This window comes from Neolamprologus multifasciatus, chromosome 5, assembly GCF_963576455.1.
Source record: "Neolamprologus multifasciatus chromosome 5, fNeoMul1.2, whole genome shotgun sequence".
In the NCBI taxonomy this organism is placed as follows: Eukaryota; Metazoa; Chordata; class Actinopteri; order Cichliformes; family Cichlidae; genus Neolamprologus; species Neolamprologus multifasciatus.
Window position 1 is genome coordinate 16,779,978 of NC_140443.1, and position 17,088 is coordinate 16,797,065.

The following is a 17,088-nucleotide window of genomic DNA, read 5'->3' on the forward strand; positions in this document are numbered from 1 at the left end:
CTCAGAAAACTGCTGCTAGAACATTGAATCAGCCATGATGAGTTCATTCAAAGGCCCCTCTTTATTCAAAGAAGCCAGATGAAGAGAGGCCGTGCTTTAAAGTCACTCCTTAGATCTTTAATCTTTTAAATTACACATAAGTTACGCAGACATATAGTGTACAAACCTTGTGTGCAGACTTTGACAGTGACTGGAGCCAATCGGGTTTCCTGTCTTTGTCAGCTGACTGCAATTTGTCGAATTTGGACCTCTTGGCTCGGATGGGGCTGGGAGACTGACAAGGGAGAAAAGGGGAGTAAACGATTAATCATCACGATCCAGGCGGAGATACGGCACATCATAGACAGCTGAGAAAAACCACACAATTTCTAAAAATGCTACAGTATGACTGTAAATGGCATTATTCATGAGCAACTCGTCAATTTGTCAGCACATGTAGAGATGTTTTACAGTAAAAGAGCAGAAGGTCACAGAATGAGAAAATATTGCAGAGAAGTCTCAGAGAGGCGAGGAGGATAGACGATGCATCTGTGCAAGCGTTCAGCAACAGAGCCTGGCATGTCTGCATGTTTGTGTGTGTGCGTGTGTGAGAGCAGGGCTTTGAGCTTAGCAGACACTCAAGCTGGTCTGGCTGGCAGCCAGTAAGGCTACATTGCTCCCTGCCAGGCAGGAGAGGCGCCGTCAGGTGGAGAAGATCGACTCCTCGAACCACAGAAATATTGCAATCCAGAGACAGAGGCAGACAGAGAGGAAGACAAATTAAAGTAATTGCACTCAGATCTGACAGGCGATCGAGTAGAAGTGTTCTAAAACGGCTGCACTTTAACACAGAGCTGCCGAGTCATGTGCTGTTTGAGGGCGAGCTGAAAACCTGAGGAGGGAAGAAGCATCTGCCTTGTTAAGTGCCACAAAACACTGAATCTCACAAGCTTTTTCCCCCCTTTATCTATGTCGTATGCGTGTGTGTGTGGCAAGTTGCAGATCCATGTGCTGTGATCGCGAACATCCTCAACCAGGTCTGCACTTGTCAGACAGAGGATATGTTTACCTAGGCAGGCACAGAGGCCAGCACAGACCTGCCGGGTCGTTCTCTTACTCACTACTATGACATCCTGCCTCCAGGAATGGCAAACACTCCCATCTCCTTGTCTGCGCGTGCGATTCGAGACAAACGATTACTCTGTTTACCTTCAAAATCCTCAATGAGAAAATACTCCCTTTGGTGTAGTTGTGCAACCTTTAATCACAAATTGCTGTGATCACCTGGAGACGGATATTAACAATAAACTTCATTTAGTAGGAAGCCCAGCCAGTAATGAATCACGTCTCACAGATTTGCAGCACGAAGCCAGACTCTGCGTGAGCGAGCGTGTGTGCGCTCACACTGCTATGAGTGGGTGTTGGGACATGTGGGGAAGTGGGTGGCTGCGGGTGTAGACACGCATATGTGCATGTGGGAGGGTATGGAGTGAGTGTGTGTGATAAAGTGCGGTTAGGGGTGGAGGTGTTAAGTCAGGTCTGGCACTGCATACCTGAACTATAGATGCCACGTTTGAATTGGGTTAATTTACAGTTTCACCTATTAGAAAACTGCTTACCGTCACAAGTGAGTAGTTCTCAATTGTTCTAGTAAATCCTTTAGGTTGTTTAAGCCTTTGATCTCCACATCTGTCCCTTTATATCGCTGTAGATTGGTGAAACTTTGACCTTTTGAGTGTTAAATAGACTAAATTTGCAATGTAAAAATAATGAAATGAGGACGTGAGGGAATTATGGCTGGAATCTGTGACTCTTTGACATTTTCTAGACCTTCCCGGTTTGATTTGAGCCTACATTTGTAAGCTTTATGAAGTGTACATGACATGTTTGTCTGGACACTCCCCTCCAGTCTGCTTGCCTTAAAAATGTCTCTACCCGTCTAACCAGTCACCGCAGTACACACACACACACCCATTTACAAGCCCACTGGTTGGATTTGCTACTGTAAGGTAGTTCTTTTAACCTAGACTAACCTCCTGTCTGTGTTTAGCAGTGGTGACTCGACCCCTCACCTGCCTGACTCAAGGCTGGTGGTGTTCTAAGAACTGCTGCCCTGGTGTAATAAGACTCTGTAATTACTGCCGTGACTGTTGTTTTCCTGACAAAGGATGTCTGCCTGTCTGGTACTATTTCTACCCTGAGGTTTGCAGCTCCAGGAAGGCTACGAGCACTAGACATAATAGAGCCAGAAAACAGACACTCCCAGACACCACAAGGGACCTACTGGCTAAATATGACACTGACCTCACAGGAGAGCAGCCACACGGGCTTTACTCATCGCCACATCATAGACATAGCATGGTCATGGAGTCAAAACACCCCCCCCCCCCCCCCCCCCCCTTATACATCCTATTGCCTCGCAGGCCCAGATAGGACATCCATCCCCATTTCTCTCACACTGGAAGGAGAGGGAGACTTCCTCTGAGGAGTTTGCTTTGGCTGTGTCCCCTGTGGGAACTGAGAATTGAGTGGGAGGGGGGAGGTGGGCCAGAAGAGGGGGGACCACAGAGGAAGCACTGAGCTGAAGGAATGTATACTTGAAGGCCAAGTACAGCCTCCCCTTTCAGACTCCATTCAAGCATTGCCCTTTTCAACTCACTATTGTATGATATTTCTTTGAGGCGCTGTAATGAGGGAGCGGTTCAAAGCAAACCTGTAGGCTAAACAGGGTCTAATAGCAGAAGGGCAAGAGCAGGCATGTTTTATTTTTTAATTAGTGCTACATAATGGCGTGGCAATACAAGGATAAGCTCCAGGTTTTTTTCCACCCCACAATCTTATCCCGGCATGGCAAACACACACAACACAAGCATATCGATATCTGTTCAAAGAGCGCAGCGCTCGACCTGCGTGAATCATGATTTCTCGTCATCACGCCAACTGGAGCGTGATTTTGACTGAGCTGGGTTTTTTTTTCACTTGAACATGGATGTAATCAACAATATTTGTTCAGTGACTGGTGATATGGGACCGCCGCTCAGCACAAGGGGGAAAAGCCTAATCTTAACATGGTTAACTTGGTCAGTCGACGTCAGCAAGCATCATACTGCAGATGATGGAAATTAAAGTTTAATCCCTTAGTTTCTCCATAGCAGTATACCAGCAATGGAAAAGGACTGCGTCCACAGAGCCCCTGTGAAGGGCTATTTTCTCGACGCACGCTTCATCTGCCATTAGTGAGAGACGCCAGAGGAGGAAGTGAGAATGGAGGGGGATGTGAGAGGATCAATGAAAGCATGAATGGATGTGTAGCAGGCAGGAAAGTGGGTGGATGAAGAGGGAAGAGGTAGCTGATTGGAGTGTGTGTAAAAATGTATGACCCTAACTCTTGAAGTTTGAAACTATTTCTGGTTGTTGCCATTATTCTATCCATCCATCCATTCGCTTCCGCTTATCCTTTTCAGGGTCGCCGGGGGCGCTAGAGCCTATCCCAGCTGTCATAGGGCGAGAGGCGGGGTACACCCTGGACAGGTCGCCAGTCTGTCGCAGGGCTAACACACAGAGACAGACAACCATTCGCTCTCACATTCTCTCCCGCATTCACACCTATGGGCAATTTGGATTAATCAATTAACCTATCCCCATTATTCTAACTTTGTCATTTCTAACATTAGCAAAAACGCACACACGACCAATCAGGCAGGTTGAACAGACACAGGGTTTTAGCGAGATCATCGAAACCGGAGATGTGGAGGTTAAACCAAAATTATAATATGCAAGTGGCAAGGGTCCAAGTGCTCATGCCATTTTTAAAACCTGTTTCTTTGCATGTTTCTCTGTCTATAAAAAAAGATTAGGTGAGAACAGAGTTATTATTGTTATCTATAGCTTTAGGAATGGTGCACAACGAGATGATTATCATCTCTTTCTCTTTCTCTTATTTATCTGTCAGTGAAATATGTTAGCGTTAGAGCCAGTTTCTAGGTAGCTTAGCTTAGCTTAGCATAGAGACTGGGAAGAATATAAAACTGCTAGCCTGGCTCTATACAACAAAATTACGATAAACAATTTATATATCTATATCATGTGATTAAGCGAGTGTTTGGGTGCTGGTAAGCAGAGTGGCTAGGTAAAAAAAAGAATAAAAATGGCATGAATAATCTAATCTCTGAGCAACAAAACAAAACGCTAAGAGCTAATAAGCCTGTTGGATCTGCTGAAAGGGTAAAACCAAAACCCTTAGCATCTGTTGTGCTACTAAAAAAACACTGCAATGAAATTATCAAGAAACATAACATGAGGCAACACTCATATGGTAAGACCAAAATAGCTGAACTTCCTGCAGGGCCCCAGTCATACAACACCAACGTATGCTGCATGATAGCATGGCATTAAGAAAAGTGCACAGCAACAAGACACAACAGTTTCAGATTACGGCCTCTTTTCCCCTCCTAAACCCCTGAATGTAATCCCCAGATCGACATGTGCTTACTGGGGCGCTGTCTCACTCAAGGGCACACCAACTGGCATGGCTCACATGGGTAATAGCCTTAGTTGGAAGTGAAGGAATACTAGTTTTGGTAATCTGATCCCTATGGTTTGGTGTGGACGGTCACAGGGATGCCTTGAGCGCTCTATTCGGCTCTCGCTGCATAAATTGTACGACAGTCCCTTGATTTATATAAAGCCCTGTGGTCACTGTAACAGCTGGGGAAGTATTATTGGTGTCTGCCCAGAATATCCCTGAAACTTCATCCCATATTCCACACAGATACTGGGGTAGCTCTCATTTCCCCTCTCTAAAGCTTAGCTTAATTTATCAATTTACTGTGTCTCTGCTTGAGAATATTTTGTTTACGTGGCTGAACTGAGCCATGGCAGCGTAGCCACACAGAGACAGCCGCAGGGCCAGGCATAAGGACGGCATTACAGCGGAGCTTATTGGATTGTCCTAATTGTCTTTGGGATTGAGACTTGATGAGGTCTGAGGAAGATGCAGGACAAGCTGGTGTTCCTAAAGGTGGAAAATCTCATCAGATGCACACAGCCTGACACATATAGCTTAATGGCAGAGGAGCAAAACAGTGCAATAATATCATTGACGTACTAATCCTGACAACGTAACAATATTTTAAGACCCAGTCTTTAAGTTTTACTTTGCTGAAAATAGAACAGGATGTTGTACTGATTACAGTTCGGTGGCAAAATGCTTGACTTTGAAGTTGCAATAAGTGCAAATTTGATTTTATGTGCCCACAAGAGAAAAAAAAAAGTGAATTTTTTTTTGCATATAAGCAATGCTACAATGGGCAAATCCAGACCTGCTGTTTAATGACAATGTTGCTTGTATCCTTACATGCAAATGTCATCTTTTCTTGTTTTGACAGTGCAAATACACGTCTATTGCTTTGACATTTCTGCACGTACTTCACAATGCCTTGGCTGTAGAATAATAACATTTTAATAATATTTTCAGCATTTCGTGGTTCCCTATGGGGTCATTTGAAGCAGTTAGGGTCCCTGTCATTATCTTTCTAGTCTTTTGCAGTCACTGTCCACTGCTGTCAAATAAAGGGTTAAAATGCAGAAAAGAACTGGTTACTGCAGTTCTGTCAGGAGGTGGTTCTGTCAACCACAGGGTGGAAAATCTCTCAGAAAATTCAAGCCTCAATTGCACAACCAAAAGCAGTAAAAGGATGGCGCTTTTGCTTCCTTTGATAGGTATCGTGTCCTACTCATGGAGGGGGTTGATAGAAAAAGTCCTACACCACTTTTAAGAGTTTTAAGAGTCTGGCATGGACAGAGATTTGTATAGTAAAGATTGCACTTGTATTCTGTTGGGTTTAATTCGCCTCTTTCAATGCCATCATACATCACATGCAAATGCGGATGAAAAAATATTAGCACACAATAAACTCTCTAATCTTTTGATGACAAGTTTCATTTTTACGGTCCTCATCGTGAAAAAACTTGTTCCTGAATAAAGCGAACTGCTTGTGTGCGCATGAAAAGATCATCTCGGTGGTGAGAGCAAACACAAAGAAAGATTACTGTACTACTGAATGCGAATTCCTAGTCAGGTCCAAACATGGCAACCATAACAACGGGGACATGCCCGCCGGACTTTCTTACAGCGGTGTTGACAGCGGTGCCCAAATCACTCTCTCCCTCAGAGGATGACCTCACACTAGGAAGCACTCATAAGTTATTTCAACAGATATGGAAACCCGAGACTAAAAAACGTGAAGCAGATAGCGCTGCAGATTATATTTTATTAGGGTGAGCATGTTCGGTATGGTTGTGAGTCAAAGTTATCTTAGGAAATGAAACGTGCTCTGTGACTGGTGTATTTCTAGACACACATAGTGCCAAATTCAGCAGATAGTTGTCTGAGCCCCCCTGCTGTACTCTTGGAAAAAGAGAGTTAGAAATCAGACCAGATCTGAAGCAAGACGCGAGGCAGTATCTACAAACCGGCGCGGGCAAAGAAACGCTCGCTCTGTGCCACAATCTCACTGGGACATACCACACGTATGCACAGACACAAAGCCTTTATGCTTCTATAACATTTAGCACACTTATAATAATGTAAGAACAGGCCGGACCAGAAGGCCTGAGGGGATGAAGGTTAACGAGAAAGACAGAGGGAGGGAGAAGGAGCTATGACTCACTCTATGTAAACGGAAAATAATTTGATAACCAGAATGCGTCAAATCAACATCAAATATATTAACACAACTTTTGAGAGCATCACACATAGAAATAAAAAGGGGTCTATGGGCAACACTCACTACATATGGGTGGACTTGAATGGTACTTAAAGCTTAAAGCAAATACTTTGTCATTAAAAAAAAAAAAAGAGCTGCAACCAGGCAGTTTTATAAGCATCACCCCAGATTTCGATTGTCTAAGTGCTCTGGAATTGAAGGGGAAGCTGTGAGAAAGCTTTTGTCCGGCCAACCAAAATGGTTACCAGACAGCCATGTGCTCCAAAGTACTTCCAACACCTAAAAGGAGAAATTCTAGCCCTTTCACTATTATTCTAACGCCACAAATGGATCAATATATTTCCTAATTACTTCATTTAATGCACCAGCGTTGCAGAGAAAATCACTGCGTTAGCGTGGCCGTATCCCGAGTTTCAGACGTGTGTGCGTGCCTTCACAGAACTTGATCTCTGTTGTACGGCAGTGCCAGCACCGGCATTGCCATGCAAGCTTAATCCCTTGGCATTACACTGACCCTCATCTGATTCTCCGGCGGTGGTGGACTTGTGTGTTTTTAAGTGATCTATAACCTCGATTTTACGTCACAGTTTGAAGCACGAATACGATTCATTTAAGATGATTAGTGATATTCTTAAAGTTAAAAGACCTGCAAATATCACCCACATTTACACCTCTTACTTACCGACAACATGTTCAATCTGGCGTTAGCTGAGCAGCCCTGATGGTGAACATCAGCGACAGCAGATTTGTTGTCTTAAAAGAACAAGGAGTTGATTTCTAAACACAAAAGCTGCAATTGTTGAAAATAATTTGAAATATCTAATAAAAAAACCTGCAATAATTTCCATTGTATAAATGTAAAAAAATAAATAAATAAAAATCTAGAATTAAAAAACATGGTGCTCAAGACAATGGTGCTGACATTAATTTTGTGATAGAGCAACTAAAAAAAAAAAAAAAAAAATCTGTAGGTGTATCAGTAGGCTTCATTTATGGAGGCTTTCCAGCAATTTAAAAATTGCTCGGAGCAGCAGAGGTCAGAATACCATATCTTTTACTCCATAAAAGAGATACATCGCATGCAGTTCAGCTGTATATTATGGACTCTCTGTTAGGCCGTGAGCATCTTTCAGTCATCAGGGTCTCAATGTGCTCATTTTCTTGTCAAAAACAAGAAAGGCAAAATGGTTTATGCTGGCTGGAAAGTACCTACCATGGTGGATAAACTGACCCTTATATGCTTACAATTGTTAAATTATGTCTTTATGAAAATACTTTCAGACTGAATGAAGAGAATAGTTATTTACACTATGTGGGAAAAAAGGGGGGGGTAGGAGTCAGTGGAAAATCTGTTGATTTGTGACTGTTGAGCGATGAAAGACACGGGTGAAAATCTCTGATAAAAACGGACTCTGTTACTTCCAAAACACTCCGATGTGTTAACAAACATCATCTAATCAGAGGACTGATGTCGTCCAACTGTAAATGCCGATAAGCACATCCCAGTCTGTACCCAGGGATGTGTGCACAGCTCTCTCAATGTTAGCGAAGCTCTACAGTAAAGACTGTGAGTCCAGTGTCTGACTGGCTGAGTTTTAATCCTGCAGATTAATACTAATGCCACAGCAAAGAAGGCAGATTGACGATTAACATGTCACCGGATAACTTCTCCGTAACCCAAACACAAACAGCTCCAAATACACAGACCATTATATCACTCCCAGTACCTGGTACTAGAAGACTCCACTGCACCTCCCTCACAGGGCAGAGACTGAGGTTTGCACAGGAGGCGGCCTGGGAGCCCGGCATCATTGAGGAAGAGCCAGGCCTCCAAATTGAAGGACCGCTGCTTACATATGGATGTAAATTTAAAAAATGAAAATTACGTCTGAATTTTACATACACAAGTGTCAAATGGGATTTATAGTCACTATTTCTACATTTTATTAAACTACAACAGGGCTGTAAATATCAATTATGAAAAAAAAAACATACATAGTAAATCTTGAAGTCCTCATACAGGTATTAAATGGGTTGCCAGGTTTGCAGCGGTTCATTCTTGTCAGTATATTTTATTCTCTTCCAGTCTGATTTTGAAAGGAGATAACATCTGTAAAGATCTGAGTTGGTGCCATGTGCTTGTACTTTCATCCAGATTAGTCTCATGTTTTGCAACATCCAATTTCAAATCCAAGCACGTGGTTTCCATACCGATTCAGGCTGCTTCGCCTCACTTGCTATTTATTATGCGAGATATTTCAATTATTTATTCTTCGGTTTATTCTGTTTCAGCATCCAGCGAGCATCCTCTCCTCTGCTATTCTGGCCTAAAGGCACACATCGTTTCTCTTACTACCATCAGTACCCTTTCCAACTACAGCCATACCCGTTAATCAATCAGCTATTCTCATTAAACTTTGGTATCTTCCCACCGTTTTCATTACTGACTTGGGTTGCCAGTTATTTATTTCACAAAATAATATCACAACTTCGTTGGATGTTCTCTTGCAGTTCTTCATAAACCAACATTGGATTGCCATCCTTACATTCTATAATGCAATTTTTAGCCAGAATTGTACATTTCCATTGTTCCCAGCAGTCTCGATATTATTAATATACTTAATGAAATCCAATCAATTGTATTGCACTTTGTTCCCATTGACCGTCTTACCTGGTCAACCAAACATAACACCTTTCCTCACTGAAATGCCCAACTGCTCAGGAAACTTACCTTAGCTTAAGAAGATATTTAATTAATCATTAAGAGTTCAATTTAATCTTTAAGAAGACTTTGAAGGGTCTCCCGAGTTTGGTGGTTATCACAGATCTGATTCAAAGCCTGGGTTATAATTGCAGCGGTCATACATTCATCTTCATTCAGACCGTTCACCAGGCTCTTCGCTGTGGAAATCACTGAATATCTGAGAAACTTACTAACTTACGGCACAGTTACCCGCAGTCAATTTAAAGTACAAGCTGATCATAAAAACCCAGTGTAACCAATGAGGGGATGGTCATTTTTCTAAATTTTAAAGCAGCTCACTGACCAGCTGAGGAGCGGCTTGTGGTGCCGTGCCTTCACGGTAATACGAGCCACATGACCACATGCCCCCCTGATCAGGCAGCGGAGAGGAGGGCAGGTGGCAGGTTTATTTGGAAAGATGAAAATGGGATGAATACCAGAGGTTAAGAGGTGTGAGGGGACGGAAGGGGGGTGGGGGGTGGTGGTGGTGGTGGGGGGGGGCAGAAGGGGATTTGGGGGAGGAGGCCATAAAAGTTGTGAGAGGGCGAGGTGAAGTTAGGGTCACTGCTCACCCAGGGTCCCATGAGATGTAATTTCACCAACACAGTATACATCCTGAGAAAATGCTCAGGAGCTAATTGGTTGAAGCAAAGTAATAAATCCTGCTGAAATTTATAGATACCATTCTAGGTCATTTAGCTGAAATGCAGCCTTCCTGGTCACCAGCTTAGAGGAGCTAATCTTTGTTCCACCAATGGCGTTTCTATTTAAACAGTGAAACACTATTAAAAAGACACCTGATGGGAATTTTAAAAGGCATTCTTTTTAATTATCTTTGAACTTGAAATTTAGCCTCCAAGCCTGTAACGTTGTATCATTTGTGACTGCAGCGCTGCATCGTAGGCATTTTCCCAGATGCAAAAGAAACGCGACCAGAAAGCTGCACGGTTTGAAATGTGCTAATGGGCCCATTTAAATAGACGGGAAATGGTGAGGCAAAAAAAATAATAATAAAAGAACTCACATTAACGAGCAATAAGGAGCACTGATGTAACTGAAGAGAACGACTCCAGATGGGGGGAAAAAAAAAAACGCCCAAAACAAGAAAACCACTAAGTTTTCTACTTGTTCAACTAATTAACTGTCAACCTATATTCAAAACAATATTACGAGTTACGGCGTCTGAAAATGTTCTCCCCTCGCTGGCAGACTAACAATCTGGCTCAAATGTACGACGACCTCACAGTGAGTGTGTGTATACAGTAATATTTGACAGAGATCAAATAGCATTTCACTTGTTTCCACTTGTTAGAGGAATTGTCTGTAAGGGAAATAGGGGATAAAACACCCACAACATCCGTTCCTAAGATCACACATTCCATCCTTAAACACTGGTTTTGTGTCCCTCCTCCATTCATAGGAAAACATATCTGCTTACAGAAATAATTAGGTGAGAGGGCTCGAGCCGAGCCGCTTCCATAAAATGAATATGAGCGCTCTAAAATGGAGGACTGAAGGGGCTGGGTGGTGGACCGCAGCACCTCATGAATTCTGCGATTTGCCGTCTGTTTCTTCACTCTAAAAAATTCTTGGAAATGTCTTTTCCTGGATGATTTTATTGCACAAGAGCCTGTGTTTTTCTCCATGGCAACCACATAACAGTAGAGCCCATAAGCTCTGACTCAACAAACAGAACTCCACAAAATACCCATTTCAGCGCCAGGGTTTTCCCCCCTCGCCCAGCTTTCCTGCAAAACCCTGCCTGGGACAGCTTTAAAGCAGAGGCCAAATGATCGCACTGACCATGAATGAAGGCACATGCTGGGATTAATCAGGGCGAACATGTGACATAAGCTGCAGAAGATATGTGCGGGGAAGTAGTCTCGCGGGCTCTCGATGAGCCTCAGGTGCTGCACGGGTTCAGCCTTTTTGTGGACTGGAGCCATGGCAAGTGGGAAAGGCAGCAGCTGGGTTAACCTGCAGGAGCTCTGCTTTAAAGCAGCAGCAGGTTCGGAACAAATGCACCAAACAGAGCATTATGTAAAAGTCTGTCTCTCTCTCTCGCTTGGTGGGCTGAGTTGGAAGGACGCAGGCGCTCTGTGGCCCTAATGTAGCTGCTAAAGGGAAAGCAAGCTAGGGATTAGTGTTGCAGGCAGGCACAGGCCTCAGCGGAGGGCATGATGTATGTAAGTATGTAATCTGCATGGCCTTTCCTCAGACAGAAAATCTCTGAGTCGCGACGTACTGCAGCACTGAAAACAGTCCTGCGAAAACGGCGCTGTGAAAGCAGTCGGTCCTGTTCTCAAGCTTTATGCAACCACATCGTTTTCCAGCAAATTATGCCTCGTCTACTCTAAAGACAAAGTTACTCGAAGGAGACGCTGTCCTCCCACCATCTGTCCTTGAATCATACTCATCATTTAGCACGCCAGACGAGGATTTAGTTCCCCCGCTTTCTTATTGGTGAGCCGTCAACCTTCATGTCTTGACTGGTTAAGGCCATTCCTAAGAAAACAGGACATGTCTGCTAAACTGTAACTCAAGACAACCGTGAGCTAGGCCACAGTTTCAGCTGCTCTCAGGCAGCTGCGAAGCTACGCGCATGTGTGGTTTCTCTCAAGTCTTGCGAGTCTTTCAGAGGTTTCACCCTTGCAAAAACTCCAAATCAAACAAAATTATCCTTTATTTGTTGCATATAAGGTCATTGCAAAGGGGCATGGGAGGCTGCCAACTTTTCTGTTTGGTTCTCCCATACTCGCCGTTTACCTTGTAGTGAACACAGAGGAGTATGCCACAGGGAGGGGAGGCCCTACACAGGAACTCAATAATAACTTTCAGCAGTCTAGCCAGGAGGCTGGAAGCCCAGACTGCGGCTGTTCCCTCCTGTCCTCATACCTCCCTCCACATAGCCCCACGCTCCTCCCTTTACCCCCCTCCTCCTGCTGGCCTGTGTCTGCTCCACAGGACTGATGCATTCTGCAGACAGGCCAGCGCTCTTAAAGAGACACAGGCCACATTTTTATCCCCTGAATCACTGCAGTGGACGGAACCACTAAAGAAAGAGCAGAGTCCCTCATTTCCAGCCTCTCAATCAAGAGCCTGTGCTTTATTTCACTCCTTTTCCTAATGCTCGAGACGCTTGCGTGACGCAAAATGCGAGCTGATAAATAGGCCAAAGTATGCTGAGAGGCTCTCCGTGAATCTGTGGCTGGATTCTTTGACTGCGCCTGCCTTTGAAGGTGCCTTTGATGCTTTCTTTAAAGTTTGGCAAGTGCAATCAACGATGTTGGCATCGAGAATATTTAAGATCATTGTCATGATAATTCTTGGAGACACTTCAATAAATCATACTGAGGACATTGGAATGACAGTAACACCACCGAGGGTGGAGCTTTATAAATTGCAGCTATTATTATTGTTATTATTTTATGATGACTACTACTGTGGTGTCTGCCTCAATGGGCACAGAGGCGACTCCAACAAGCCACGGATTCATCAGCAGTTTGACTTTTTGTCTGGATAACTGAATAATTAAATTGACGTTATTAAGTGTCCATGTGTGCTTGAAAAAAATAACCTGAATTTATATGTGGATTAATAGTTGGCAACGCATCTTCTATCGACCCGCTAATTGATTAATCTCATTGTGAGTGCAGCCCTTAAAAGCAGCTTTAGCTCAGCGTCTACTTCTGCGTTTTGTCGGGAATAAGTGAGAAAACAATATTTTAACTTAACAGGTTTTTTTTTCAAAATCTTAATAAAATAAAAATCCCACTTTTTACTTTCTTTTCCCCCTATTTTATGAATTGAACAGAGCATAAACACTGTGTGAGCAGAGCCTTGTTGAGCGTTATACCACGGCAAGGAAACGATTAAAATTTAATAGAGCTGAGTGACACAGAAACCTACAAGGGCGTGCCTGCCAAACACGCTCTCATTCTTTCGCCGTCAGCACTTTTCTTGTCTTCGTATACAGACTGCATGAAGCAGCAGAGGGTCTAAAACCCCAGTGGCAGACTGGTGAGAGAAAGAGGTCAGTATAAATAATTTAGATTATAAGCAAATTGACTTTTACTCCGTCTTTTAATTAGAGGGTTCGTATTACGCAAACGTATGTGCACGTTGTGACATGGAAGTGTTGCACAAGGTTAGCGTAAGTAATAATAGTGGCATATCCCTCCATTAGCTAAATATCCTAAAGGGGCTAAAGGGTTAACACATCTCAGCTGCAGCATAACAACAAATGAAGTCTCTATGGGAGGTATCAGTGCCAGAGTCAGCAAAGCTGCACAGTCCTCTGCAATGATAACCCCGTTCTGGAAAACCTATAAGGCTGGGAATCCAGCTTCAGATGGACCAGACAGCTCCAGCTCAGGCTCTTAAAAACTGGGAAAGAAATCACAACTGAGAGTCTCTGGAGTGTCTTCATCCCTGAAGTCTCCATGAGCATCCTGCTCTCCTTGAGCTCGACCATTTTCAAGGCTTAACAATGTTGTAATTGCCACTTAAGGTAAAATGAAGCCACCACCTGACTGTGAAGCCGTTTCTGGACAAAAGGAGAGAGAGAGAGACCCTGGATCTGCAGTTGTCCAAAACAACTTACTGTTCGTTACTCTGTGGCGAGCAGGGTGCTTTGAGAGGGTGACGCATACCCAAACAACACCATGTCATTGAATCACCCGTGTTTACGCAGCCACATAATCCTGCACCATCTGTAGGACTTCAGTCTCGTCCTCTGTGTAGCATAACAAGCTAACAGACTAGCTGACTATAGTCTCCTGAAACACTTTTAAAAATACAGCGGGCTCATAAAACAAAACGCAGATGTCTCGCCCAGAATACATCTCTATTCACAGCAGCAATAGCAACTTCACGGTGACGTCCTCTCCTTTGCCCTCAAACTCCTCACCTCCTCCACCTTACCAGGCAGATGCGAGATGAGAAAGAGGCAATGAACTTCTGACCTGTCATTCAGACTGCAGGGGAAGCTTTGCAGCTCGAGGGCAACCAGAGTCCACCATCCACTCATGTCTCTCCTCCCCTCAATGTCTCAACCCACCATCCCATAAAGCCCCACTAAAAACCTTCTGCTCCCCTCTTTTATGGCTGCCAGATGGTAGGGAGGCCTCCTTGCCTCTGGACTTGCCTCTCTAGTCTAGTAAAACCAGTTGACCTCAGTAACATAACTGCTATTTATGAAAGGGCTTGGAAGACAACACACAAACATCCTGCCACCGACGCAATCCAATGCCATCTCATCTCCCAAAGAGCCCTTTTAAAAGATGAGATATGTATGGAACTGTACCCTTCCACCAGGGGAGGTGGTGAAGTCCAGATGGAGAGACTACACCCAGGTACTTTTTTTTTTTCTTTTTCCCCCTGTGAAGGACTTTTATTTGCGTGTCTTGGGTGTGAGCGCAGGACTTTGGCAGCGTCTAAAATTCTCCCTGAGAAACGGGGAAGCAAAACAAACAGAGCCGTCTGCATTCAGGTCGGAGCTGAACCGCAGAACCACAGTCTGGCCTGCGGTTCACAACATTCTGTTCCAGCACTGACTTCACCTAAAACAAACACTCTCAACACCCGTCCACCTCAGCCAGAGGCAGAGAGGAATCTGAGGAAAAGTTTAGATTCGAACTCCATTAACAAATGTCCCCCCCCCCCCCCCACCACCACCACCCTCTCTCTCGCACAGCTACTTCTCGAACCGATGTTTCAAGTGTAGGACTTGTGTCCTTTGACCCCTCAGAGTGAATCCAGTGCTTGAAAGGTAACCGAGTGGGGTGGGAAAGAGGGTTAAAAGGCCACCAATCACGTTACTATAAAAGAACAGTCAAATTAGAAGCGTCCTATTACTGCAAATAATTTAAGGTGATTATCTGCCCTTCCAATAACGGCTTTCTAACCCCTTTGCAAGGCTTGGATGCCCCCCCCCCCCCTTTTATTAATTCTTCTTCCTTTATTTGTTCTACCAGTTGGAACCTACCATTTATGTCCTGCAATTCAACCTGACCTGCAGGCAACCCCTACCATGGCTGGCAAAGCCATTAGGCTAGCTGTGTCTGTGGGTTATTAGTGTGATAAAAGTTTACTGTTGCTCCAGCCACTCTGCACGGCTGCCATTTAATGCCTCTGAGCAGCAGGTCTATGGGACCTTTCACACAGCAGAATGGGCCTGAGGGCATTTGTTCAGTGGGCCAACTCACGAAACACACCTAAGAGTGAACTATTTTAATCGAACAAGACATAGACGGGCAACGAGGGCAAAGAAACGAGCCTCTTATCCAACCAGCCTACATCCAAGTCGGGGTGATAAATCAAACTAGAGCATCCCTTGTGCGATGGCTTTGTGAAAATATGTAGACGAGAGGGCTTAGGGGGGTGGTGGTTGTCTGCGCTATGTTTTCTCCTGTGCGGCAGAAGTTGTGGGCAGCCCAGCTAACTGCAGCCTCAGCACTTCTCTCCATATTCTCCAGTTTCAGGCCAAGAGAGAGAACAAAGGCAAAGAGCTAAGCTGCTGCAGAGGTAATGAGGACAGAGGCATGCAGCACAGGAGTGTGTGCCCTCAATAATGAGTGCTGCTGCAGTCTGTGATGGAGTCCTGTTGGACAGCAGAAATAAAAATCCATGCAGCTGCTCTGAGCAGCCGCTCTGCCTGCCCGTAGTCTGCTCACAGACAGCAGTAACTGACTGACTGTAGCCCACCCCTTTTTACACTGCAGCTCTGTCTACCACAAAATGGAAACCACAGTGTGACTGGAATTTGCTTGGAGGCACATTGAGATCCATGTAGCGAGGCAGTAAAACTACATTAAAACTGTTAATTCCACTGAGATTCCTTAGCGGCACATTATCTGGGCATATTACTGTACAATGTTTTTAACAGTTAAAATCAGCAGGTAAAATTTTTTTAAAAAAGACTGGTCAATGGTTTGAAAAAAAAAATTTCTGCCCGACTTAAAAACAAATCTGTGGCGAGATGAATCCGATGCTAATGATGCACTGTGGAGAAATCAAGCAAAACGTGTCAGAAGGCAGAGCTGAGTTTTCACAAATGACACAAGCTCATCTCGAAGAATAACAAACACCGCGGGCTGTGCTGTGAAAAATGTTACAAGAAGAATGGAGCCGCAACAGACTAAAGGGAATCCACATTAGTGCTAGGGGAGAATCCCAATTAAACTCGAGGGTGCACCCTTTATCCGGAGCATGTGCCAAAGTCTGTACCCGGCTCACCAGTTGGATTCAATAATGCGGTTTAAAAAAAAAAAAAAAAAAGCCTATACGAAGAGAAGAATTTCACAGCAAAAATAAAACTCTGAACAGAGGAAGAGAAACTCCAAAAAGAGTCTTCCGGAGTTGGTACTCATTATACACTTATCATTGTGTAGGTCTAAACAATGCTTGCTAAGTTTTTTTTATTGCACTTTCAAAGCGTCATGAGTTACTTCAGCTTTGTTCTTGCAGACGAAGCTCCACCTCACTGCAGCATTTCTGGAAAACATGTGCACATCCTATGTGTGTGTGTGTGTTTTTAAAGTGACTAATTATAGCAGTTATTTGTGTTTATTGATGATTTTTAACAGGTTTGTGCATTCTAATATTATTTACCCCCAAATGGTTTTAATTTTAAAGTAG

General features: G+C 43.9%; 1 protein-coding gene across 1 annotated transcript in view; it reads right to left on the reverse strand.

The window, feature by feature from the left end:
- The window catches only part of skib (SKI proto-oncogene b), a 30,742-nt gene that overhangs the window by 3,831 nt on the left and 9,823 nt on the right, over positions 1-17,088 (reverse strand). Inside the window, exon 2 of the mRNA XM_085160123.1 lies at positions 167-274. Coding sequence (XP_085016249.1) covers positions 167-274 — 108 coding nt within the window. The remainder of the gene's footprint in view (positions 1-166; positions 275-17,088) is intronic.